This window comes from Aureobasidium pullulans (assembly GCF_000721785.1).
Source record: "Aureobasidium pullulans EXF-150 unplaced genomic scaffold scaffold_2, whole genome shotgun sequence".
In the NCBI taxonomy this organism is placed as follows: Eukaryota; Fungi; Ascomycota; class Dothideomycetes; order Dothideales; family Saccotheciaceae; genus Aureobasidium; species Aureobasidium pullulans.
This window is the reverse complement of record NW_021941022.1, coordinates 320,273-343,853: the sequence shown is the minus strand read 5'-3', so window position 1 is coordinate 343,853 and position 23,581 is coordinate 320,273. Positions and strand designations below refer to the sequence as shown.

At 51.1% G+C, this 23,581-nt stretch overlaps 10 protein-coding genes across 10 annotated transcripts; 6 read left to right on the top strand and 4 right to left on the bottom strand.

Moving 5' to 3' along the window:
- Positions 1-95: 95 nt before the first annotated feature.
- On the top strand, positions 96-1,886 carry M438DRAFT_331209 (uncharacterized protein; the record flags this gene model as incomplete). The annotated part of the gene is made up of 5 exons (XM_029903387.1): positions 96-401; positions 659-760; positions 822-1,472; positions 1,524-1,674; positions 1,726-1,886. The coding sequence occupies 5 exons, from the start codon at positions 96-98 to the stop codon at positions 1,884-1,886; spliced, it is 1,371 nt and encodes a 456-aa protein (XP_029764473.1).
- A 3,982-nt stretch (positions 1,887-5,868) lies between these two features.
- On the top strand, positions 5,869-7,439 carry M438DRAFT_341900 (uncharacterized protein). Its single transcript, XM_029904617.1, has one exon. It carries the CDS (start codon positions 5,967-5,969, stop codon positions 7,224-7,226), a length of 1,260 nt encoding a protein of 419 aa, XP_029764472.1. The 5' UTR covers positions 5,869-5,966; the 3' UTR covers positions 7,227-7,439.
- Positions 7,440-8,714: 1,275 nt separating this feature from the next.
- M438DRAFT_371235 (manganese and iron superoxide dismutase) lies at positions 8,715-9,576 on the bottom strand (the record flags this gene model as incomplete). Its single annotated transcript, XM_029908245.1, has 4 exons — positions 8,715-8,862; positions 8,933-8,976; positions 9,071-9,421; positions 9,529-9,576. 4 exons carry the CDS (start codon positions 9,574-9,576, stop codon positions 8,715-8,717), a joined length of 591 nt encoding a protein of 196 aa, XP_029764471.1.
- A 411-nt stretch (positions 9,577-9,987) lies between these two features.
- Positions 9,988-11,507, bottom strand: M438DRAFT_288400 (cytochrome P450 monooxygenase; the record flags this gene model as incomplete). The annotated part of the gene is made up of 2 exons (XM_029901658.1): positions 9,988-11,388; positions 11,436-11,507. 2 exons carry the CDS (start codon positions 11,505-11,507, stop codon positions 9,988-9,990), a joined length of 1,473 nt encoding a protein of 490 aa, XP_029764470.1.
- Positions 11,508-12,391: 884 nt separating this feature from the next.
- On the top strand, positions 12,392-13,514 carry M438DRAFT_371233 (chitin synthase export chaperone; the record flags this gene model as incomplete). Its single annotated transcript, XM_029908244.1, has 3 exons — positions 12,392-12,626; positions 12,686-13,257; positions 13,320-13,514. 3 exons carry the CDS (start codon positions 12,392-12,394, stop codon positions 13,512-13,514), a joined length of 1,002 nt encoding a protein of 333 aa, XP_029764469.1.
- A 691-nt stretch (positions 13,515-14,205) lies between these two features.
- M438DRAFT_265509 (uncharacterized protein) lies at positions 14,206-15,768 on the bottom strand (the record flags this gene model as incomplete). The annotated part of the gene is made up of 3 exons (XM_029900032.1): positions 14,206-15,125; positions 15,201-15,355; positions 15,407-15,768. 3 exons carry the CDS (start codon positions 15,766-15,768, stop codon positions 14,206-14,208), a joined length of 1,437 nt encoding a protein of 478 aa, XP_029764468.1.
- A 730-nt stretch (positions 15,769-16,498) lies between these two features.
- Positions 16,499-17,462, top strand: M438DRAFT_331203 (uncharacterized protein; the record flags this gene model as incomplete). The annotated part of the gene is made up of 2 exons (XM_029903386.1): positions 16,499-16,539; positions 16,607-17,462. The coding sequence occupies 2 exons, from the start codon at positions 16,499-16,501 to the stop codon at positions 17,460-17,462; spliced, it is 897 nt and encodes a 298-aa protein (XP_029764467.1).
- A 75-nt stretch (positions 17,463-17,537) lies between these two features.
- Positions 17,538-18,569, bottom strand: M438DRAFT_331202 (UreD-domain-containing protein; the record flags this gene model as incomplete). Its single annotated transcript, XM_029903385.1, has 1 exon — positions 17,538-18,569. The coding sequence occupies one exon, from the start codon at positions 18,567-18,569 to the stop codon at positions 17,538-17,540; it is 1,032 nt and encodes a 343-aa protein (XP_029764466.1).
- Positions 18,570-18,721: 152 nt separating this feature from the next.
- M438DRAFT_341896 (uncharacterized protein) lies at positions 18,722-20,440 on the top strand. Its single transcript, XM_029904616.1, has one exon. The coding sequence runs from the start codon at positions 18,921-18,923 to the stop codon at positions 20,040-20,042; it is 1,122 nt and encodes a 373-aa protein (XP_029764465.1). The 5' UTR covers positions 18,722-18,920; the 3' UTR covers positions 20,043-20,440.
- Positions 20,441-20,689: 249 nt separating this feature from the next.
- On the top strand, positions 20,690-23,040 carry M438DRAFT_264464 (uncharacterized protein; the record flags this gene model as incomplete). The annotated part of the gene is made up of 4 exons (XM_029899953.1): positions 20,690-21,938; positions 21,991-22,130; positions 22,185-22,778; positions 22,831-23,040. 4 exons carry the CDS (start codon positions 20,690-20,692, stop codon positions 23,038-23,040), a joined length of 2,193 nt encoding a protein of 730 aa, XP_029764464.1.
- Positions 23,041-23,581: the final 541 nt, after the last annotated feature.

Here is a 23,581-nt window from a genome sequence, read left to right as displayed (position 1 = left end):
ACCCCGGCCTTTGTTCGATTAATTGTCTCGGCCTGTTCCACCGCAGCTCTACACCGACTCGATCTCTTTCCTCGTCAGATCAAGTCTAGAAAAACATGTCCGACAACCAGATTCAGATGCCCGCTGCCGCCCAGGCTGGCGGTGCTCCTGGCCAGTACCCCCCGCTCAACATCCCTCAAAGCACCATGGAGGCCAACGCCATGACCGATGCTATGAACAACAATGGCAATGGCTTGAACTCGCCTGGCAGTGCCGGCGGTCCTCGCCGTGCCGCTCCTGAGCCCAACAAGAGAGCTCTCTACGTTGGTGGTCTGGACCCTAGAGTCACCGAGGAAGTGCTCAAGCAAATCTTCGAGACCACCGGACACGTTCAGAGTGTTAAGATCATCCCTGACAAGAACGTAAGTCTCGATACAACTCCTGTCACTCCATACACCCTGCACACGGTCCCGCATGGTTGCTATCGTGTCTCATGTCTGCTGTCACCTACAGCAATCATGGCTGCCTGGACTGCATGCGCATGCATGTGCATGCATCCTGCCGATTCACGTGCTGTTTGCGCGCTCTGTGTTGTCTATTTCTACACTTCTACCCCTGCCAACGCGCTTTGTCGTACCAAATTATCAAATCACCATCCACTGACAACAACTTTTCCTAGTTCCAGTCAAAAGGATTCAACTACGGCTTCGTTGAGTACGACGATCCTCTTGCCGCAGAAAGAGCCATGCAGACTCTTAACGGAAGACGTGTCCACCAGTCGGTAAGTGAATCGTCGCATTGTGGTACGCAAATGATAGACACGGCGGCTGACACGTGATAAGGAAATTCGTGTGAACTGGGCCTATCAGTCCAACACCACCAGCAAGGAAGACACTTCCGGCCACTTCCACATCTTCGTCGGTGATCTTTCCAACGAAGTGAACGACGAGGTCCTCCTCCAAGCCTTCTCCGCCTTTGGCAGCGTCTCCGAGGCCCGCGTCATGTGGGACATGAAGACTGGCCGTTCTCGTGGTTACGGGTTTGTTGCTTTCCGTGACCGCGCCGAAGCCGAGAAGGCTCTCAGCTCCATGGACGGCGAGTGGCTCGGCTCTCGCGCCATTCGCTGCAACTGGGCCAACCAGAAGGGTCAGCCCTCTTTCGCACAGCAGCAGGCCATGGCCCAGATGGGTATTACTCCTCCCGGTCCCTTCGGTCAGCACCACCAGTTCCCCACTCAGGGTGTCCAGTCTTACGACACCATCCTTGCCCAGACTCCTCAATGGCAGACCACTTGCTACGTCGGCAACCTCACTCCCTACACCACCCAGAACGACCTCGTCCCTCTGTTCCAAAACTTTGGTTATGTTACCGAGACTCGCTTCCAATCTGACCGTGGCTTCGCTTTCGTCAAGATGGACTCTCACGAGAATGCCGCCATGGCTATCTGCCAGCTGAACGGCTACAACGTCAACGGCCGTCCCCTGAAGTGCAGCGTAAGTTTTATCATGCCACAACAAACCTCAAATGCTAACTATCGCATGCAGTGGGGTAAGGACCGTCCTCCCACCACCAACTTCGAAGGCTTCTCGCCTGCCGCCGCCGCTGCAGCTGTCGGTGGCAACACTGGCTACCCTCCTACTCCCCAGGGCTTCGCTTTCCCCCAGTACAACGGCGCTGCCCCCATGTCTCCTCAAGGTAGGGATTGATCACAGATTCATGCTTTTGACAATACTAACATGAAATCAGGCCCTAGCCCTGGTGGCTTCCAGCAGCCTGCCGCTCAGTTCGCCGGTGCCAACATGGCCTACGGTCAGATGCCCCAGAACGGCGGTGGCTTCGGCCGCGGCAACTACATGGGCGCCCCTCAGGGTGGTGCCTTCAACAACTACGGTGGCTACCAGGCCTAGAAGACCTGCGGCTCTAGTTTGTCGAACAAGCCTCAGCAACTGGCTCTACCTCTGCGAGGAGGAGATGGCAGATACGACCAGAAGCCGAGATTTGCCGACGACTGAAACATTGACGACTTTGGCTCGAGCGAGGTAGCCGTCAACACGAACATTTCCTTGCCAGTCCTGTCGTTGGATAGGAAGTCCTTTTCAATTCTGTCACCCGTCATTTGATGTTTTCAGCTCTTTATACCCTTGCAACTTCTTGCACATTGCACGGGGTTCGCCGAAAGTTGTGCTTTTACCTTGCATGTGGGAAGCGGTCCTGTTTTTATGCTCTCAAGAAAAACTCAAGCATCTCCTTTCTATTTCATGGATCCAGACAGTGTGCATAACGAGGCACAAGGATGGAGGAAACATTTGGAGGAACCGAACAAGGGAAAGCGTCTTATGTAGCTCTTCCTTTTTCTCATCTTCCTCTTCTCTTTCTTTCCTTCTCTTTGGTAAATCTCTCGATGACATGTCTTTTCCTTACGTTGATTTCTGCTTGTGATGTTGATGAAAAGCCCCTCTCATTTCTCGAAGCTTTATACCCATTTCTTAAACATCCTTTTCCTGCCGTCTGCTTTGGAGAATCAAATTGGTACATAGCCGGCGAGCAAATAACAAAGTACAAACATCAAAGCTGTCAAAATAATGACCGTCTCTTCTGTAAAGTGATCAAACATGGTTGGTAGAGAGCACGTGAAATGAAAGTCGAAGCCTAAATCTAAAACGGTAATTACCGGGCCGGCGCGTCGACTTTACGCTACGCGTTTGTTGGTTATGGCGACCAAAGACGAAGGTGAAAAATTGGGAGTGGTTGAAACAGTCGCCTTGATTCTATTAGCGCTGGTCGTGGTGTACTGCATGCTGGGTGGAGGATATAGCGCTACGGGATTGCTGCGTGGGTGGATTGGAAGAAGGACAGTCGCCAGAGCTGCTACTGCCCATTATCGACAACACCTCGAGGCACCAGCACAAGCACATTCCGCCGCAATTGTCAGGTCGCACCTGAACCCACGCTCCTTTTCCTCGCACGACAACCGTCTGCGCTCCCACAACAACATGCTTAGTGCCGCCGTCAACAGGCACAAAGCCTCTAATGCCGCCGCCAAACCGCTCGATCAGCTTTTCTCCTCTAGCCCCCCTCCGCCGCCGCAGCAGCAATCCCAGAAATCCTCCGTCCTGTCTACAGCTTCCAGAAATTCAAAGTCTATCAACGGCCTCAAACGTACACACAGTGGTCTTGCAAAGACCTTCGGCACACCCGCCTCCTTTGACGATGCCACTCAGCCCGTCGTATGTGCCGTTCCTGAAGTCACCAATAGCGAATATTTCGATGCCGACGACTTTGATGACGACTTTGATCTCGATGATCTGATCGTGGAAGAGCCCAAGGCCAAGAAACCTGCACCAAAGTCGTCCATCTCGAAGAACTCAATCCAGTATCCCGTCCTACCAAAGATTACCGCCGCACAATCCTCTCCCTTTTATCCAACTTTACCTAGACGTCAAGTTCACGACTCTGGTACCGGTAACGACTCGGGCTACATCTCTGGTGAGCACACCCAGGAGCAGCCCGCCACAGACAACTTCGGAAGTAGTGCTCCTTTGCCCTGGTCCTCATCTCCCACTGAACACTTCAACCCGCCGCCGAACGCTTCCTCGATCCGTCGTTTTGCATACAACAGCAACAATGGCCCTGCCGCTCCTCGTGTGCCACCGACATCCGCCCCTGTTAAGACCGAACCTGCGGCTGCTTCGAAACGTCGAACGCTACCGTGGCTCAAGCAAGAGCCAACACAATCCGAACAGGACATGAAGACCATCCCTCCTTCAAAACGACGCGTTGTCGATGCGACGCCTGTCCAGACCTCAAAGAAGAGCGCCCTACCTTGGAACACAACCGCAAGTGCTATCAAGGAACAGAAGACCAGTCTTCGTGAAATCAACAAGAAGAAGATGAAGCTCAATGAACCTTCTGACGAGGTGATTCAAAAAGCGAAATCCAAAAGCCGCAAAAATGCTGTTGCTCGTGTCTTCCTCAGCGACGAACAGCAACACGTCCTGGACTTGATCTCAGAGAAGAAGAAGGCCGTCTTCTTTACTGGTGCCGCTGGTACTGGTAAATCCGTCCTTCTACGAGAGATCATTGCAACATTGCGCAAGAAATATCTCCGCGAGCCTGATCGTGTCGCCGTCACAGCCTCTACTGGCCTCGCAGCATGCAACATTGGTGGTGTTACACTGCACAGTTTCGCTGGTATCGGCTTAGGCAAAGAAGACGTTCCAGAACTGGTCAAGAAGATCAAGCGTAATCAAAAGGCCAAGCACAGATGGATGCGTACCAAAGTCCTCGTTGTCGATGAGATTTCGATGGTTGACGGTGACCTTTTCGACAAGCTTGAAGCTATTGCTCGCCAAATCAGAAACAACGGACGACCATTTGGCGGCATTCAACTTGTCATCACTGGCGACTTCTTCCAATTGCCTCCAGTACCGGATAGCGGCAAGATTGCCAAATTCGCTTTCGACGCAGCCACGTGGTCTACTAGCATTGAGTACACGATTGGTTTGCACCATGTCTTCCGTCAAAAGGATCCTGTCTTTGCCAACATGCTCAACGAAATGAGAGAAGGACGCATGAGCGCCGAAAGCATCAAAGCGTTCCACACTCTCAATCGTCCTCTATCGGAAGATGCCATCGATGCCACCGAGCTCTTCCCAACCAGAAATGAGGTCGAGAACGCCAATCAGACCAAGATGAGCCAGCTTGTCGGCGAGATCAGAACGTTCGAGGCACGAGACGGAGGCAGTATTACTGACAAGACTTTCCGTGACAAGCTACTCGCCAATTGCATGGCACCTGAACTCATCACACTGAAGAAGGGCGCCCAGGTCATGCTTATCAAGAACATCGACGAAAGCTTGGTCAATGGTTCGCTAGGCAAGATCATTGGCTTCATGAGTGAGATCCAGTTCGACTCTTATAATAACAATGAAGAGGCGTTCATTGCCACTCAAGGAGGAACCCTTAAGGACGAGGATGCCATAGGTGGTGGCCGCGACAAGAAGAAGACCGCCCGCGAACGCATCATGGACAACCTGCTGGGTAGTACATCACAGATTTGGCCTGTTGTTCGCTTCACGCTTGCGGATAACACCACTCGTGATCTCCTTTGTCAACGCGAGACTTGGAAGATCGAGCTTCCCGATGGTGAAGTCCAGGCATCTCGTGCCCAGATCCCGCTCATCCTTGCATGGGCACTGAGTATCCACAAAGCTCAAGGTCAGACACTGGACAGAGTCAAGGTCGATCTTGGGAAAGTTTTCGAAAAGGGACAGGCATATGTCGCACTCTCTCGTGCAACTAGTATGCAAGGCCTACAAGTGTTGCGCTTCGACCCCCGCAAGGTCGTCGCTCACGAAAAGGTTCGCACATTCTATCAAAACTTGTCCAGGGTAGAAGGCTTGGAACAGAGCAAGCCAAAGGCAGAAAGAGGTAAGACGACGAGCCGTGGAAACGGTGTTACGGCTAACGAGTATGAACGTGGCTTTGCCGAAGGAAAGATGTAAAAACGGTCATTGTTTGCTTTTATTTTCTTTTGTCTCGGATGCCTGTGTCAGGCTGGTTGGCAGGCAGGCGCTTTTGGGCCCATGAGTGGCATCACCGATACCCCTATTCCCATTCTGTGTGTATCTTAAACCGAATACTATACTCTTCATCATCTCTACCATTATGCCCGCTTAAATATTCGTGTCTCTAGACAAGTAATGTCTTCAAGTCCTTCAATTTTGTCAAAGTGTCTGCTTCGTCGAGTCGAAATATACATTCTGCTCAAGCTCGTATGTGAGCCTGCGGCTCGAGTCAAGCTACGGCTACGGCCCCTTCCCTGTCCGGGAACCTTGTTGGCGTTGTCGCGTCCTTTCCACGTTCCTGCAGCTACGTCATCACAGCATGTGTCAACCACAACACTCGGCTCTCTTCTGCTCTTTCCACAGAGACACTCTCCGCACCTGACATTCCTAACCGGACTACCTTCTTGCACCATCGCCAGCATGCATCATATCAAAGATGCTTTCGGGCACCTAAAGAACAAGAACAATCAGCAGCCTCTTCACCACAGCCATCAAGGTGGAAGCTACCCAGGCAGCCAGATTCAACAACCCACACGGCCGCTAAATCCAAACCTGCCGAACGACCATCATGAGCAAAGTCCACTTTCTGGAACTACCCAAGGAGCTATCGACGTTTTTATGGCTTCCAAACAACCCAATGGCGAGATTGGCGGTATAGGGTACTGGCAGACTGCCAATGGGTACACGTGCATTGCTCTACGAGACGCATGGTCTGGAAGTAATCGCAATGCTACACTGCTTAGAGATCGCCTCTCCACGGTGGAACACCATCATAAGCATTTCATCAATGAATTTAATGATGATACTCTGTGGTGGGGAAATTGTCTACTTGATGCATACATGACAAACCCAGACCCGTACTATGTGGACAACGCTGTCAAGATCTGGCAGCATGTCAGACGTAGTATGCTATCACCTGGTCAGGCGAAGGTCAGAGACATGGACATGGCTGGCGCGGTCATGTGGACTACTCGCCCGAACGAGGACCAGGTTAATGCTATCAGCACTGGACTCTTCTCCGAACTTTCTGCGCGTCTCGCGCTGCTCCAGAAACCAGGAAGAGAAACTGCAGAGATGCTTGATGCAGCTGAGAAAAGCTTTGCCTGGATTGAACGCTGTCGTTACCGTTCGAACGAGTGCATAGTCCTTGACACGATCAAGCTCAAGTCACAAGAGTGCGTCGATTGGACTTTTACATACTGCACTGGACAAGCTATCGCAGCGGCTACTGCCATCTTTGCAACACTCAGCTTCGGTCAGCAAGGCTCTCAATGCAACAAATCTCCGCACGAGTACCTCTCTTTGGCTTGCAACATGGCTCGTAAAGCCATCTGCCGAAACGGTTGGGTCGAGAAGGATGGTATTTTGACAGAGCACGGCAGCTACGGTAAAGGCAACCATGAACCTTGGAAGAACGACGACGCAGTCGGCTTCAAGTCTGTCTTGCTGCGCAGTCTGGCCAAACTGCTCAAGGTCTTGCGCGATACCAATCAAGAGCCGGACTTGCAGCATCAATTGACCGAGTTCATCATGAAGCAATTCGACAGCTCGCAGAAGAACAACACAAACGGAAACAATCAGTATGGACCCTGGTGGGCAGGACCGATGGAGATGCCAACAAGTCACAGTCAGATGGCTGCATTGGACATCATGGCAGCTATCCATCTTGTTCGAAATTAGACAACCTCTATGCCAAAGATTATGCATGTAATGCACAAGCCTCGGAACACTTTCCAGTCGCCACCATAATTGATTACACCAAGTGCTCTTCAGCAAAAGATAGACAACCACCTGAACATGGGCAAAAAGGAAATCTCCTCTCTCTGAGTCGAACAAAGGACCTTCTGATGACAATTAACAATTACAGTCAGACGCTCTAAACCAACTGAGCTAAGAAGAGATTGATGGACAGAACGTCGTTTTTTAGGAAAATAATCCGTTGTTCAATGAGGCCGAGACCAGGGTCTGTGGAGACGGACTTCAATGATTCGGCAAACTTCGTTTCCGTTCCGCCAATTCTTGAGCGGGGAAAGCCTTCCACCAACATGAAGGGCGCCTTGCTAGGCTGCTAGCACACACAACGCAAACATAGCAACATGTGTCAAGGATTAGCTCTCCATCGTATCTCGAGTTAGACGCAGGACCGCATCCTTCCCTTTGAATTGATACTCTGGCATATCTCAATCCACCAGAATCACCGGCAGGATTCCAGCTAGCAAGCTCCGATCTCATCCCGCTTTGCCCATTCTCATCACCCACCATTTGCCCATGCCTGGTCCTCCTTCAATGTAGTCATGAGGTTAGATACTTCAGCGTCCCCAAGACTCACAGCAAATGGGGTTGTGGTCTAGTGGTATGACATCTTCTTAGCATTGCTTTTCCGAGCATTACTGAGTGGAGAAGGTTCTGGGTTCGATTCCCAGCTACTCCATCCTTTTGTTCTCCTCGTGCCTATCAACATACGTGGTCTTGTCGGCAGTCTTTTTTTTTTTGTTCAAATTGTGTGCTGGGGGGAAGGGATTCTTTGCGTTGGCGTGAAGCCTGGGATTTGTGCATTGAGGAAATTCAAAGGCTTGGCAATTGATGGCTTCGAATGGCTTCAACGGGAATGGAAGGGGTTGTGGTGGTCACAGTTGCATTGTCGAATTTTGTGGAAATGATCTGGTGGTGATTTTGGGCTTTTGCCCAAAGATACAAGATACCTCTATACTCACAATCATTAGTCATCGTAGGGTGTCGAGGTTGAACTCATTTGCATCCGAGCACAGCACACAAGTTGCCGTGTTCGTGGTGTGATCTTCCGCAAACAAAGATAGAAATCACAAAAGCCTGAACACAGCCTATTCTCCACCGCCTACTAAAACAGCAGTGCCCTAGATATATGGAACAAGGCTTTAAGAACGTGCGAGAAGAGCTTTATAATAGCGATCACGCCGCTTGATCATGGTTGGGACCTGATGACATCTAGCCAGGGTGCCATCACTTACAAACCTGACTTAACAGAAAATGGAAACGCAGGAAGCGAAAATTGTCAAGAAAATCCTGTTCTAACACATTCGTCACACACTCTGCGATCAATTGGGCATGAGGCTCGGAATAGATAGTTGTTTCTGATAGTAGGAATGACTAAGAAGAAAGAGTAGTGTAGATGATCACTTAAATCCATCCTCAAATGCTCGCACGAAGGAATTTAAGCACATCTTCTCTGCCACCCTTGAATTTTTCCTCTACCGTCTTCCAATTAATGACTGTCCAGATATTCTCCAGATATGCAGCTTTGACATTCAAATATTGGAGGTAGTACGCATGCTCCCACCTATACACCTCGCACATTTAGCACTCAAAACCCATCAAGGTAGAGATGTAACGACAGAAGAAACACTTACATATCTACACCTAGCAATGGCGTTAGTCTAATAGTAATAGGATCCTAATCTTTGGTCGTCACGATCGCCAATCTACACCCCCCATACTGCTCATCTTTGACCAACCATCCCCACCCACTCCCTCGGATACCCAAACACATTTTCCCAAAAGCGGTCTTTGAACTCTTCGATCCCGCCCCATTGCTTTTCAATCTCCGCAACCACTTGTTTCGCATCGGTGACTTTGGACTCGGAAGCAGCGCACAGATTTTCCCAAAACAAAGAATGGTTTATATGGCCACCGCCATTGAAAGTGATGATTTGTTGATTGGCGAGTTGGAGAGGGAGATTGTTAGAGATCAGAGCGTGCAGTTGGGAGGTTAGAGCGGCGTTGAGATTGGTTATGTAGGTTTGATGATGTTTGGAGTGGTGGAGTTGCATTATTTGGGCGCTGATGGCTGGTTCGAGGGCCTGTGGGGATGCAAAGAGGTGTGGGTTAGTCAGGATGCCCTGGACAGAGAAGACACGGAGATAGAAAGAGAAGGGTTGTCAAACGTAGCGGGGTTCTCAAGACTCTGATGTGGGATTTTGCTAGTGATCGGTATTGGCAGACTTACATCGTAGGCATATGGGAGGGGAGGTAGTGAGTATTGTGTGACGGCCATAATGAAGAGTGGAAGTGGCAATAGCAGCACGAGGTCGATAAATGTTTTCTTGGACGCTGAAGAGGAACGTTTGAGATGAAGATCAATGCTTTATACGAGTGTATGACTTCCATGCGGCATTCGCGTGAAACTACCTTAGTGGTCAAGCCACGTGATAAAACTTGCTCAAATGGACTCGGCGGATCGTGGATATTGTGAGAAAACTGCAGATCCGCTCTTTCCTAGGAAAAATGATAGGTGAGATAAAGCACGCTGGCAGAAGCCATGGTCTCGAGTCGGAATGGCGTGCCTCTGCAAAGAGACGTGCCTGACATTTATTCAATCGCTGCAGTTACCTAGTCAAGCAATTCTGATGGCTCGACCATGAAACAAGTCTTTGTTGGTGGCAGGCTCATAGATCTCGTATATTCGTTACATGTTAATTTCGCACTTGTGTGCTTGAGGCGTGATGAGGAAGAAGTTGACAGGCTTCATACTCTCATCGGTAGTCGAAGGCGCCAACTTCGCACCTTTGCACTCGCGGAAGAACTTCGCGGTAGCAAGTCGAAGCTCCATGCGTGCTAGATGAATGCCAATGCAGACTCTGGATCCTGCGCCGAAAGGCGAGAAGACTGCTTTTGCCAAGGGCGATAGTTCATTTGGTGGTAACCAGCGTGTGTGATCGAACTTGTCGGGGTTGGCGAAAAGCTGGGGGTCTCTGTGGAGAGAATAGCTCTGAGTGCCCACAACAGTGCCAGCAGGGATGTAGTAGTCTCTGAAAGTAGCGCCACCCTTGGGTGTGAGCCTGGGTAGGGTTGCTGGTGCAGCTCCATATAGGCGAAGTGTCTCTTCGATCACGGCGTTCAGGATAGGCAGTTGTTCCAGAGAAGCATCAGTAAGCAGTCCATCAGCCTCGCTGACCTCTTCCTCGAGAGCTTTCTGGAGTGCAGGTTGTTTCAGAACGCACCATGTTAGGTAGGTAAGTGTGATGCCTGTGGTGTCGGAACCAGCAACAATCAAATTTCCAGCCTCTGTCTGGACTTCCTCATCGGTCATAGTGCCGTCACCCTTTTCTGCTTCATTGATGGCAGTGGCGAAGATGTTGGATGTCTGATATTCCTGAGATTTGCTGTTCTTGATTGCTACACCACCTTGCTCGAGCAAGACACTGTTGGCATAGAAGATGGCTCTCATGGCAGGGAATGGTAGCCGGCGACCTATCCAGTAGACCAGAGGAAGCTCCCAGCTTATGGCGGAGCAAATGGTAGCTTTCTCCAAAGCTTCGATGTAAGGTACACGTTTCCCGCTCTCGAGCATGTGAAAAGACTCGCCGAACATGAGATGAGCAGACACATCTGTGGCGAGGTATGTCCACCACTTGAGAACATCGGCTGTTCCAGAGGTGGCATTCGACTTGATGCGGGCGACGGCCAGATCGACTTTCTCACGAACAACACTCTCCCATTGTTCACGAATATGTCGCTGGCTGAAGCCTCTAGCCAGCAACTTGCGTCTGGCTGCATATTCCTTAGGATTGGTTATGTTGAAGACGCCAGGACATTTGCCAACGCCGTTGGTGTTCAGGTATTCATACCAATTGGTCTTGGTGAAACCAGAACCGATCTTGTGGATATCTTTGAAGCTGGCTGGATCGTTGATGGCGATTTCATTGGGTGCAATCCTGACAATTGGTCCGTATAATTGATGGAGTGCATGAATGTAGTCTGCTCGAGCACCACCGAGTACTGCTATCTTCAATCGCCAATTGACCAATGATGCATGCCATGGCCCAGGGATGCCTCGTAAAGGTGTAAAGAAGGCCCTGCGTACGATCTATTACTGTGAGATGGATGACTTTGCAGAGAAATGGGTCTACATACCTTGTAGGAGAGGTAGATGATTCCTACAGCAAGATAGATCCACACAAGGCTAGCCATTGAAAATTGTGGCATGGTCAGTAATGGCAGTCAAGGTTGTAATGAGTTAGGATGTCACGTAGGAAGAAGAAGCAGGCTTTATACATGTCGATTGACCTTCTGGAGACACAGCATCCAGACTCGACATCACAGTGCATGGTCGAATGGCATGTGGGCATAATGTATGTGGAGCCGGCGGAAGACAGCGTTTCCGTCCCGGACTGTGTTATGCCCTACCGCGGTCTACCTTTTGGCGTACAAGTGCATCTGTCAGAGAGCGGTTGTGGAAAGTATAGATATACCCCGCACTCGAAACAAACCCACGAAGTAGGCACGATGCCCACCTTCGAATTTCTTCATGGGGTCTCCGCGATTCTTGTTTTCGTGGCTTGTGGGGAGAGAGGCCCGGTGTGAGAGATCATGTTTCGGATTATGATTTGAGTGCCTGCCGTGTCCGCCCGTGAGCAGCATGCATGAAGTCGACTGTTCGATGACAGTTAGTCTGTCGATGCTCAGAGGGCTGGTTGGGTAGAAAGCGACCTGATTAATCTGCAGATGCAGGCTGGACGAGTTCGCAGCGGACAGAGAGTTTGAATCAAAGAGCGTGCGCGCGTGCAGGCGGCTCGCTCGCGCGCCGATGCAGGGTCTGCCAAGCTCCATCGTAAAATGTTGCCATCATGTGCCTGAAAATAGATTGGAATTTGGAGAGACACGAAATACGGAAGAGGAAGGAACGTTTCGAGAGTTGCCCCTCGAGACAGCAGTACCGTCTTGCTTCAGCTTCAACATCGTCTTTCGCTATACCGCCGCTCGCTTTCTCGCATCTATACACCTCATCAAAGACTGCGCCCAAGATACTCCGATCCCTGTCGACGCGCGACACATAACAAAAGAGAAACAAGACACGCACACACAGGAGGATGGGTTTCGGAGATTTCGACTCGATATGCAAGCAGGCGGCGCTGCCGCTCTGCACGATGGTCGGCAGTAATGGCGTCAAGGGAACCAAGGGAATACAGCCGGCCTGTTACTCGCGCACCATCGAGGTGGCCAACACAGTCATCTTTCAGGGCGCTGCCGGCATCGCCCACATCTGCGCTCTTCTCATGACTGTCATTATGATTGTCCACGTTCGCAGCAAGTTCACAGCTGTTGGTATGTCGCCGTCGCTTGAGTATACCTAGTCTGTGTTTGCAACTGACACTCGTCTCAAGGTCGCAAGGAGATTATCAGTTTCTTCTGGGGCTATTTCCTGCTCACCATCATTTCCCTACTCGTCGACTGCGGCGTTGTCCCTCCTGGCTCTGGCGCATACCCTTGGTTCGTCGCTATTCAGAATGGTCTCTCTTCCGCCACCTGTATCTCCCTTATGATCGCTGGTTTCGTCGGATTCCAACTATATGAAGATGGTACCTTCTTGAGCGTCTGGTTGCTTAGAATCTGCTCTGCTACAATGTTCGCCATCACTTTCCTCATCAGCATCTTGACCTTCCAAGGCTGGGGTGGTCTCGGCCCTGATAACACTGTTGGCCTCTTTGTCGTTCTTTACATCTTCAACGCAATCTTCCTCGCTGTCTACGTCGTCATGCAGGTTCTGCTAGTCACCGGAACACTTCAGGACAGATGGCCGCTGGGTCACATCGCCTTCGGCATTTTCTTCTTCGTCGTAGGCCAGGTACTTATCTACGCTTTCGGCAAGGCCGTCTGCGAAGGCATTGCCCATTACATGGATGGTCTCGTCTTCGCCACTGTCTGCAACCTCCTTGCAGTCATGATGATCTACAAGGTAAGATTCTTCTCCTTCACTCTTCGTTCTGCATACCTCTTTTTCTAACACATCTGCACCAGTTCTGGGACTCTATCACTAAAGAAGACCTCGAATTTTCTGTCGGCGCCAGAGTCAACAACTGGGACCTCAAGGCCCAGCTCCTCAACGAAGAGGAAAAGAGAGCCACTATGTACATGGATAGCGAGTACGACAGCAGCCTGTATCACCAGGCCCCTCGTCAGCACTCCATGTACGGAAGCTCAAATGGCTACTAAATCCACTTCCCATCAGTGGGAAATACCACACAAAGCGTCATCGTTTCTTGCGAAAAAGCATTGCGCACGGAGTTACGAGTTTCATTCTTGTCATCAATATTTCAAATCGGTAATTGAGCGGATGGGCATATACATTTTCTCACTTAAGTAAGCGGCATTTCTCGCCCATGAATTAATCTAAGATGGAGGTGTTTTTGTTACTGCCGCACTCTCTTACTAGGCAACCCGTCTCATCGCGAATCTCTACAGCATGCATGGTGGGCTTCGGTACGCAGTAGCGGCATGATCGCTTGAATCTCTCAGCCGAGATCAGTCTACCGGCCTCAGTAATATGCTGCCACATGCCTTTTATCGCGTACCGCATCGCCTTGACATTTGCTGTACTTTCTTTCGCCCAAGCTGCACTCGAGTCGGTCGAAGTGTCATATATGGCCATCCCCGTTCCACTGTTGGGCAATGCTTCGAGGAAATGTGGAAGCGTTGTTCGACGATCGATCAGGATAGAAAAAAAAAAAAACCATGCCGAATCAAGTCACACAGAATTCAAGAATACTCATCTCATCACATATTTCAAGAAAGTGATGGGTGGAAAGAAAGCGACACTGATACTTGGGAAAAAAGGAGAAATTTCGTTCTTCGTGATTCATGATATACATATTCCTAGGCGTGACTGATGACAAAAGGGGACGTTTCAAACATACCATTCGTGCTTCCATCGTCTCCAGTCCTCGATAGCTGCGCCCTCTAGGTCATCGGCGTTGAGCATACCTACACCTTCCTCCACCAAGATATGCCAGATGTGGTTGCGAAGACTGACGGGCCATTTTGGTGTGTTCCAATACCTTGCTTTCAGGCCCGCCTTCTTGGCACCCCTGATTTGCCCACGGATTATCTTCATCTGTCTCTCCGATAACTTCCCTCGCCAAACACGGCCGACGGATCTTTTGAAGTTCAAGCTGGCGTAGTAGGATGTGGTTGCGTTGAAGGCGGAAGCAGGGGTATCTGCAGGAAGACCTGTTTTGCCTTGACCTGCTGAGGAAGGGTGGTAGTCGTCGATTTCTGCTAGATTGGATAGGGAGGGGTCGACGTTGAGGTCGGTTAGGGTGATCGGAGAGGGTTCGTAGAGCATGCCTAGGGGAGCATCATAGAAGATGTCGCGGTAGGTAGTGTTGGCCGTCAAGAGATCGAAAGGAGTGTTTCCTGTGCCGACCACGGTAATCGCACCAGGAACCGTGTGTGTGCCGTTGAAATAGGTGAGGTAGCCTTTCGAGCGAAGACCTTCGAGTTGCTCTTGTACTTTTTGGAACGTAGTGGGGCCATCAGTCTTGAGATCGACTAGCAAGACTAGTGTCTGATCTGGTTCCTCGTCAAAGACGCCGTGGTTCTTAGTATCTGCGAATGCAGTGAGGGGATTTTGCTTATCCAGCAGAGCGATGAGAGGATCGACATAGAGACTTCTGAATGTACGATTGGGGGTCAAGGCAGATGTGCTGTGGCCCACGAATAGATCGTCTCCAACGTGCCAGACATCTGCCTCTACACCGGTACATCCGTAATGCAAGGCCTCGTACAGGGGTATCCGCCTCCAGTAATCATTGTGAGAATGCACCGCTACGGATCCAGAGTTAGCTCTTGTTTCGTTTGTTTGCAAAACATTGACTGAGTTAAAATGTCGGGAGAACTTACGGATAGGCATGACATCCCGGGTAGCATCAGTAGGGTAGTGTGCGAGGCCCGCACCAATCTTGCCCGGATGTCCCCAATCAGGCAAGAAGTCAAGATCGTCTTGCAATAGCAAGGCATGTCCGTTCAAAGCGAACGACACAATATGCAGAATACCACTAGAGATCTGATTAGCCCTGATAAGATCACAGCCAAGCCTAGCAACCTACAATAGACACAACACAGTCACAGGAACGAGTATGCATGCCAGTCTGATAACTGCAATTACTCGATGTCTCTTCTCGAGCGTTGGTGTCGGTCCTGGCTCCGGTATAGGCGTTTCGGTGACGACATATTGCTCTTTCTTGGCGGATAAAGAAGTACGAGGTCTCTCATCCGTAAAGATATGATGAGGATGAGCGTGAGAAGAACGTTGTCTCAGAGTCATAGGGTCGAGAATATCGAGGATAAGAGAATACCAGCGTCGCGAAGGAATAGGTTGATAGTATCCATCTTCAACCTCTGCGGGGGATGGTTCTCTAGGTGGAGTTTGTTCCGGCAAGGGTGTAATCTCCAGAACGGAAGGTGCCATGGAGTGAGTGTGTGTGGAATGTAGCACCAAGTTCAGAAACTGGTTTAGCAGGGTAACTCCAGATCAAATAGTTGTGATATCGGCCTTGGTATCTCAGATATATGTGGAGCCCGATGACGGGGTGAAGTGCGGCAGGTGTTTTATAACGACTTTTGCTCAGTACTCAAAAGAATGACGACGGCGATGGGTCAAAACTGATCAGCAACGAGTGTGTTCAACAACGAATGACTGCAGCAGATGAGTAGCACACGGGGACAATGGTTTGATATCACGGTGGCCGCGGGCGGGCCAGAGTTTATGTCGGCAAGCAACACGGGTTCGGCCTTGGGGACATCGTTCGCTCAGGCCGTGCCTAGACCGCCTTTGAGGCTTGCATTTCTTGGACTCGAGCAAGCCCAAAACTCGCGACAGGAAAGTTACCCCTCGAAGACGTTGACATGTGAACCAATCATGCACGCGCAGGGACACTTTCCTCAGGCACGCATAGCAAATTGACAAGAAACATGTTCAAAGACGATGTCGGCTGTGGCTTCAACGACAGCAGTGAAAGTGAAGTCGTGGATGATGGATTGATCTTATTGGCCGTGCGGGGTTTCTCCCCAGCTTTGGTTTGCTAGTCTGTCAAACGTGCCGATCACGTCGTGCAACGCTTTCATGTCGAGACTTTTTTTTGGGCACAAACTCGCGATCCGCAAACTATCACAACTTTCGCTTGCAGTAACACGCCATAATGCCTCACAAACACAGAAGAAGGGATGACAATGCCGACGAGTAATTTCAAATCCAGCCACCTCCAACTCAAATCTTGAACACGAAATACTGACATCTAATCGCGCAGTTACAACTTGCCGCCCACAGCCGTCGCAAAGGCTTTGCCCGTAGGAAAGAATGCGCAAACCGTCTTCACTTCCGACGGCAAGAAGAAGAGAAAGACTGAGAAGTCTATCGCTGGAAAGAATGCATACAAGTTCGACGACACACCGAAGGCATTTGCCCGACTGATGCAGCGACAAAACCCCCAGCCAACTCCAGACGAGAATGAATCAAAGACGGCAAGCAAGAAGCGCAAGCGTCAAGAGGACATCAAGCAAAAAGCAAAAGGAAAGACAATGGAAATGCCGAAAATCCAGCCTGGCGAGAAATTACGAGACTTCAACGCTCGTGTAGATCAGACATTGCCGGTGACTGGTTTGGCGCGGAAAGGAAATCAGGGCCTAGCACCAGGCGAGAAGGTCACACGGACGAAGACTGAGAAGAGAATGCACAAGATGTACGACGAATGGAGAAAGGAAGACCAGCGGATCAAGGACAAGGCTGAGGAAGAGCAAGAAAAGCGTGAGGAAGAGGAGGAAGAACGTAATGCATTGTACGGAGAGGACTCGGGCGTGCCCGTTCTGTACGGCAAGAAGCGTCAAAGGATGATTGGAGAGTCCAAGGATAACGAGGACATCTGGGCAGTGCTCAAGACGAAACGAGACAAACCCAAGGGACTACACGACGTGGCACAGGCTCCTCCCGAGTTCACTGTGATACCCAGGGAGAAGTTCAAGGTCAAGAACGGAGCCAGAGCAGATGTGGCCGACGTGCCGAACGCTGCTGGTAGTTTGGCAAGGAGAGAAGAGCTTGGAGCAGAGCGCAAAAACATCATCGAGCAATACCGTGCTCTGATGAGAAAAGCCTCAGGGGATGAGTAGAGTCTGGAATGTTCATCAAGCACATTATTGTACATGTGCCGCGCAATCAATGCCGGGTATAAGGAACTTACGAGTCTATCGCAAGCATAATAAGCTTCTTTCTCCGAAATGAGCGGGGACACTGCCTTCGGTATCAAGCATAGAGCGCAACCAACGCTTTCCACCCTCGACTTCTCGTGCGCCAAATTTGACAACAACACACCCTCGTATCAGTGCCGCCGTCCATAACAGGCCATCGCTCGTTTCTTGTTTTTGTCTCGCTTTCCGTTTGATCACGAGAGGTTCCAGATCTCGTATTGCGTCGTCAGCATCGTCGCTGGTGTCCCATTTCCTTCCTCCTATCCGGGGTATCGCCTTGAATTCTTCCATGAAAAATGTCGCAAGACTTGCGAACATGGATCCGTACAAGATCAAAGTACCAAAAGCACCGAGACCGTCCATACGCCTCGTCAAGGGAGTTTGTATAGCGTCGTCACTGGCGTCCAATGTGACATTGTCACGGAGCAACAGTCTCGTCTCATCGGGCCCGCGGGATCCGTCGACAAGCCATACCTCGTTCTTGCTGGCATACTTGAAGAAGTTCCAGTCCTCACCTAGAGCCTTGCGACCTTGACATACCCAGTCCAAGACACAAATGCTCGCATTCGGAACATCCTGTTGATGATGGATGTAGAAGCGCTGGGTTTGCTCAAAGGCGCTCTGAGCGAAAGGTTGGACTGGGTCCGGGAGATAGACAAGAGCAGCAGCAGGCTTCAGATGCATATTCATATCTTGCCGACTGAGAGTCGATGGGGCCGGAGTCTTGAAGATCTTGGTGCTGCCCTGAGTGAGGATGAGCAGACGGGTGGTAGGATCGAGATCAATACGTAAGGTGAGAGTATCACCAGCAACTATACCACCGCCATAGGTCAAAATGTAGAGTGTATGGACCTGATGCGACGAGTCATTGTCGGCAGATGAAGTTATAGTCACAGGAGTAGGCGAGATCAGCTTGAGGGGATACTGATAGGTCAAGGTCTGTAGGATTGGAGTTGCCGGCGGCAACAAAGCCAGATGGACGCGGCCATGTCCAGGCACAGAGTCGGTGGGTGGGAAAGGGTTTCTCATGCTCTGGTGAAACGAACCTCAGACGCAAAGTTGCGATAAGAAATGGATGTCGCAGATCAACAATGCCAAGAGACTGCTAGGTTGCCCTGCGCCACGGACTGGGGACTGCGGGAACGGGGACAAGAATAGAACGCATCCACCTTCTTTGCATTACCAAACCTGCAAATCTGCTGCATCTCGCCCTCTACCTGCATTGAACTTGCGTCACTCACTCGCTATCGATACGCTCATTCGTCTCAAACACTTCTTACGCCTTGTGATTACCCAGACCAGGAGGACATATTTTCATCGCCCGTCGCGAAGGGGCTTCACATATCGGGGTAAACATTCGCCCACAGACCGACGCACAATATGAGGAGGAACAACATCTTGCTGGCCTTCGCCGCCGGCGCTGTCCTGGTTGCCGCTCAGAACACGGATCAGACAACAGCCGCCGCTACTACAGGAGCGTCATCGGCTGCTTCGACTGCAGCCCCTTCAACAGACAAATTGACTGGAGTGTCATCTTTCGTCAAGTCCAGCAGCAGCAGCGCTGCCGCATCGTCGACCGCAGACTCTTCCAAGGCCTCCTCGTCGGCCGCCTCGAAAACTTCTGGCGCCGCTTCCAATACCGTCTCGCATGCCACCGACCTCCCCACTCTCGCTGGTGCCACCGTCCCTGACATGGTCATCCCTTTCACCGCCGATGCTCCCTTTATGCAAAGATCAAAAGCCCCCGAAGGCACCATCTTCATCGCTGTAGGTGCCTGTCTGGCTTTCCTGGGTGCTTGTGTGCTCGCATGGCGTGCCATGGTTGCTTGGAGTATCGACCGCTCTGTCAAGCGTGCCGCTATGGCAAGTGTCATGGCCTCGGATGCGAAGACAAAATACGGCCCTGGTGGCAATCTTTACGCCATGCCTCAAGGCTCGTCTCTGTCTCTCGACGCTCTCACCTCAGCAGGCAAGCCTCTGTCTTCCGCAGGACCCAAGAAGGAAAATCGCAAGAGTGCGCAACCCACGGCCGATCCTTCTTCACTCTTCTTCTCGCCTACCGCCGGTCAACGCAACTCAGCATACATGCCTGTCAACCAGAACCGTAGCTCCACCTACCTGCCTGCAGGATACTACGCCACCCCTGGTGCTCAAGCAGCTGGCGGACGCGATTCTATGGTCCTGGGAGGTGCACCAAGTCTCCAGCCTACCGTCAACCGCTACTCTCGTGCCGAGTATTCTCCACCATCTAGCCGTGACGGTTCTCGCCCTCGTAGCAGTGTCAACCCTCATCAACATCAACGAACTGGCTCCAACGCATTGCTTAGCCCCACCCACCCTCTGTATGCTCAACCCAGCACAAGCAGCTTAGCTGTCGGCATTGGTGCTCAGCCAGATGATGGCAGCAATGTCAGCAGCAACCTGCCCGGACAACGTGCTCCCAGCGCCTACTTTGATGATGTTCTCCATGAGCATGGTAACGGTCCTCGTGAACGCTACTAAACATCCAACACGGATCCCTCCATTGTTAAGCGCGTCTCGACGCACCATGGCGTACTCTTTTTAATCATCTCTGTTCTCTGTTTTCACTTTCACGAATCTCTTTTTTCTCATCTTCGAAATGTACATATGGGAAGGTCATGTCTTGCATTTGGTTCTAGATTCAATTTCTGTGCATCGGAAAGTCGAGGGGTTCAAACTCGGCAAGGAACGCATAGCTTAATATTATCTCCTTTCTTTCATGACATTCTGACTTTTCGAGGTTTCCTTGTGATTAAAGAGTTTCGTCTGGCCCCCGAATACAAGTTCAGATGTCAATGAGGTGTACCCGTGTAAGTGTTTAACATGCGAGAAAGCAGGTATCACTAATTGCCAAAGGGAAAAGTCATAAAGATATTGGAACCAATAAGTCAGAAACATGGGACGATGGCTGGCCTAAGGTATACCTCGGCCGTTAAAGGCAAAGCAAGGACATTCAGGTGGTGATGACGTTCGGCGGCACGGACGCTTGGTCTCGCGAGCTCTCTCATTGCGGAGGTTGGCGGGCCTGGTGTCTTGCCCTTGTCTCACCGCGTCTCTGCTGCACGACAAGTCGCTCTGTGGTTTCCCTTGTGCTCTTGTTCACACACAGACGCGCATATCGAGCAGCAATGTCGCTTTTCGGAGAGTCACCACCCTCAACGCCAGCGGCACCTCAGAACAAGTCGTCGCTGTTTGACGACGATGAGCAGCCGGCAGCTCGCAGCACCTCGGCCAACTCGGGCTTGTTCGCCGAGGCCAACGATGCAGACGACGGCCAATCGCCCTGGGACTTTCCTGCTCCCAAGAAGCACAACAGCACGCGCCAACGAGGAGACTTGATCAAGACGTTGCTGCCAGCCGGCGACGTGCCCGAACGTTATGTCGATATTTTCGATGCCCTTCTGTCGCATAGCAGTGGACAAGGCGGAGTCACCGTTCGCCAGATCAAGAGCTTGTTGTCGGAGAGCAGTATTGGACAACCCGAGCAGTCCAAGATCCTTGAGCTCATCGGCGCCTCCGAGGCTGACGACTCTCGTGTCTTGGGTCGCGGCGAGGTCAACGTTGTGTTGGCCCTGATTGGTCTGGCACAAGAGGGAGAAGAGCTGGGTTTGGATGCTGTCGATGAGCGTAGAAGACAATTGCCAGTACCCAACCTGCCTTCCCTGACTGCTCCTCCCAAGCAAGAGCAGAAGCCTCCTCGTACACCCACCGGTCCTCCTCCTCAAGCAGACTCCGGCGCTACCCAATCCCAGAACCTTGAAACACCTGGCTACGGCTTTGGCGATGACCCCTGGGGAAGCCCCTCGCTGCACAAGAACCACCACCACGAAGAAACTGCTGCTGCACCTGCCTCGTACGCCCAAGCTGCCTCTTCGACCTACCCAAACGGAGGCGTCAACGGTCGCGCAGACCCCCCTCATGTTAGAACCACCAGCAACTTCACCACCACTTCCGTTGCCGATAAATCCGATTCCGCGACTCCAGATCCTTCCTCGTTCGAGCAGTCGCGACCAACAACAGCTGAAAGTGGCTGGGGCGGCTACTCGGCGTCCAACGATGGCTTCAATACTGCACCTGGCAACGAAGGCTTTGGTGAGCCAACGAGCGGAAACAACGAGATCTCCGGCAGTGTGAGAAGACCACTCGGCGCGTCCAGGCCTAGTGGCGCGACTGGCCCTGAAGAGCTCATCACGGTCAACGTGCTTGAAGAGAAGGAAGGCATGTTTTTGTTCCAACATCGCAACTACGAGGTCTCTAGCATCAGGAGAAACAGTCGTGTCATTCGTCGCTATAGTGATTTTGTTTGGTTGCTGGACTGCTTGCATAAGAAATTTCCCTTCAGACAGCTGCCTCTTCTTCCTCCTAAGCGTGTCGCGAGTAAGTTATCCGACGTCCATTGTTAGAGACACAAAACTGATACAATTCGCAGTCAATGGTAAGCATATTGCTGCTGACACTCTGTTTATCGAGAAGCGAAGGAGAGGTCTCGCACGCTTTGCGAACGCACTTGTGCGACACCCTGCTCTCAGTCAAGACCAGCTTGTCATCATGTTCTTGACAGTTCCTACGGTAGACGTTCGGCCCCTACCCTCTGTCTTGCTTGTGCATAACTAACATTTTCAGGAACTCGCTGTATGGCGGAAGCAAGCCTCTATTTCCGTGCAAGAAGAATTTACTGGAAAGCCCCTACCTCCAGGTCTTGAAGACTCGCTCCCCCAGAACCTCTCTGACCTCTTCGACACTGTCCGAAATGGTGTACGCCGGTCGACTGAAGTTTATATCAATATGTGTGGCATGGTCGAGAGACTGATCAAGCGGAACGAGGGGCTCGCAAGCGAATATGTTCGCCTCTCAATGGCTCTCGGAAGCCTTACTGAATGCTCTGCCGACACCTATGCCATGGACACCAACGAAGTCGAGCTTCTGAACGGCGGTCTCAATGGTACAGCCAAGCATCTTTCAACCAATCAGACTCTTCTCGAAGATGAAGCCAGAGCATGGGATTTGGGCGTTTTGGAGGACCTCAAGCGCCAGCGTGATGCTCTGGTAAGCATGAGGGACATGTTCGACCGTCGTGATCGTTATGCACGCGACAACATCCCCCAGTTGGAACGTCGCATCGCAACCAACGAGAGCAAGTTGTCTGGTATTCGCTCAAGGCACGAGTCACAGATCAAGCCTGGCGAAGCCGAAAAGGTCGAAAGTGCCATTGTCAAGGTATGTCTTCGTTTTCCCCATGTTTGGTGATTTCTTCGCTCACAACTTCCAGGACAAGCAATCAATAGTTGACCAGCATGCTCGTGGTGTATTCATCAAGGAGTGTGTCAGGGATGAGATTCAGCACTTCCAGTCCTCTCAGTACCATGTCAGCAGAATGCACCAGGAATGGGGTCAAGAGCGTGTAAAGTATGCTGAGTTGAGTGCTGAGAACTGGAGATCGTTGAGCGAGGAGCTTGAGGCCATGCCTCTTGGTGATTGAGAAGAAGCAGCGTTCAGCAAGCTTTTGTAGTTATATATCCCTGTAATACCTGTTTTAACATTGTTCAAATGATGCTCGTCACTTGTTCTTTCCGCTGATTGTCATCACTGCTCTTTCCTTGATGGGAATGCCAAGATTGAGCTATTATCAGCCAGCACTTTCAAGTGTTTTGTCCGCTGGAGCCTGCTCTGTATCGTGCTTTCACACACTTGCTCACCGTGCTCACTATATTAACGGCTATTTCTGATATCGCCAGTCTCTTTAACTTCTAGTCAGTAACCAGAAGACGGCAACACTTTCGCCCCCGGGATCGTTCCTTCGCTTTCATACCGACTTCCAGTAGACCCTACTATCACCAGTAGCGCCTACCGTGTACCGAAAACTCTCGTTCTACGACAATCCCGGGATACAAAACAGAGATCGTTGGCCACCATCCTCTCATCAACATGCCCGTCGCAACTAAGCGTAAAAGGACCACCACAGCATCCGAAGATACAGCATCATCGCCCCCTATGAAGAAGTCGAGCAGACCGTGTAAGTC

Excerpts from the sequence above, each read along its gene's own strand:
- M438DRAFT_341896 (XM_029904616.1), top strand. The coding sequence starts at position 18,921 with ATGAGGAGGAACAACATCTTGCTGGCCTTCGCCGCCGGCGCTGTCCTG.
- M438DRAFT_341900 (XM_029904617.1), top strand. The coding sequence starts at position 5,967 with ATGCATCATATCAAAGATGCTTTCGGGCACCTAAAGAACAAGAACAAT.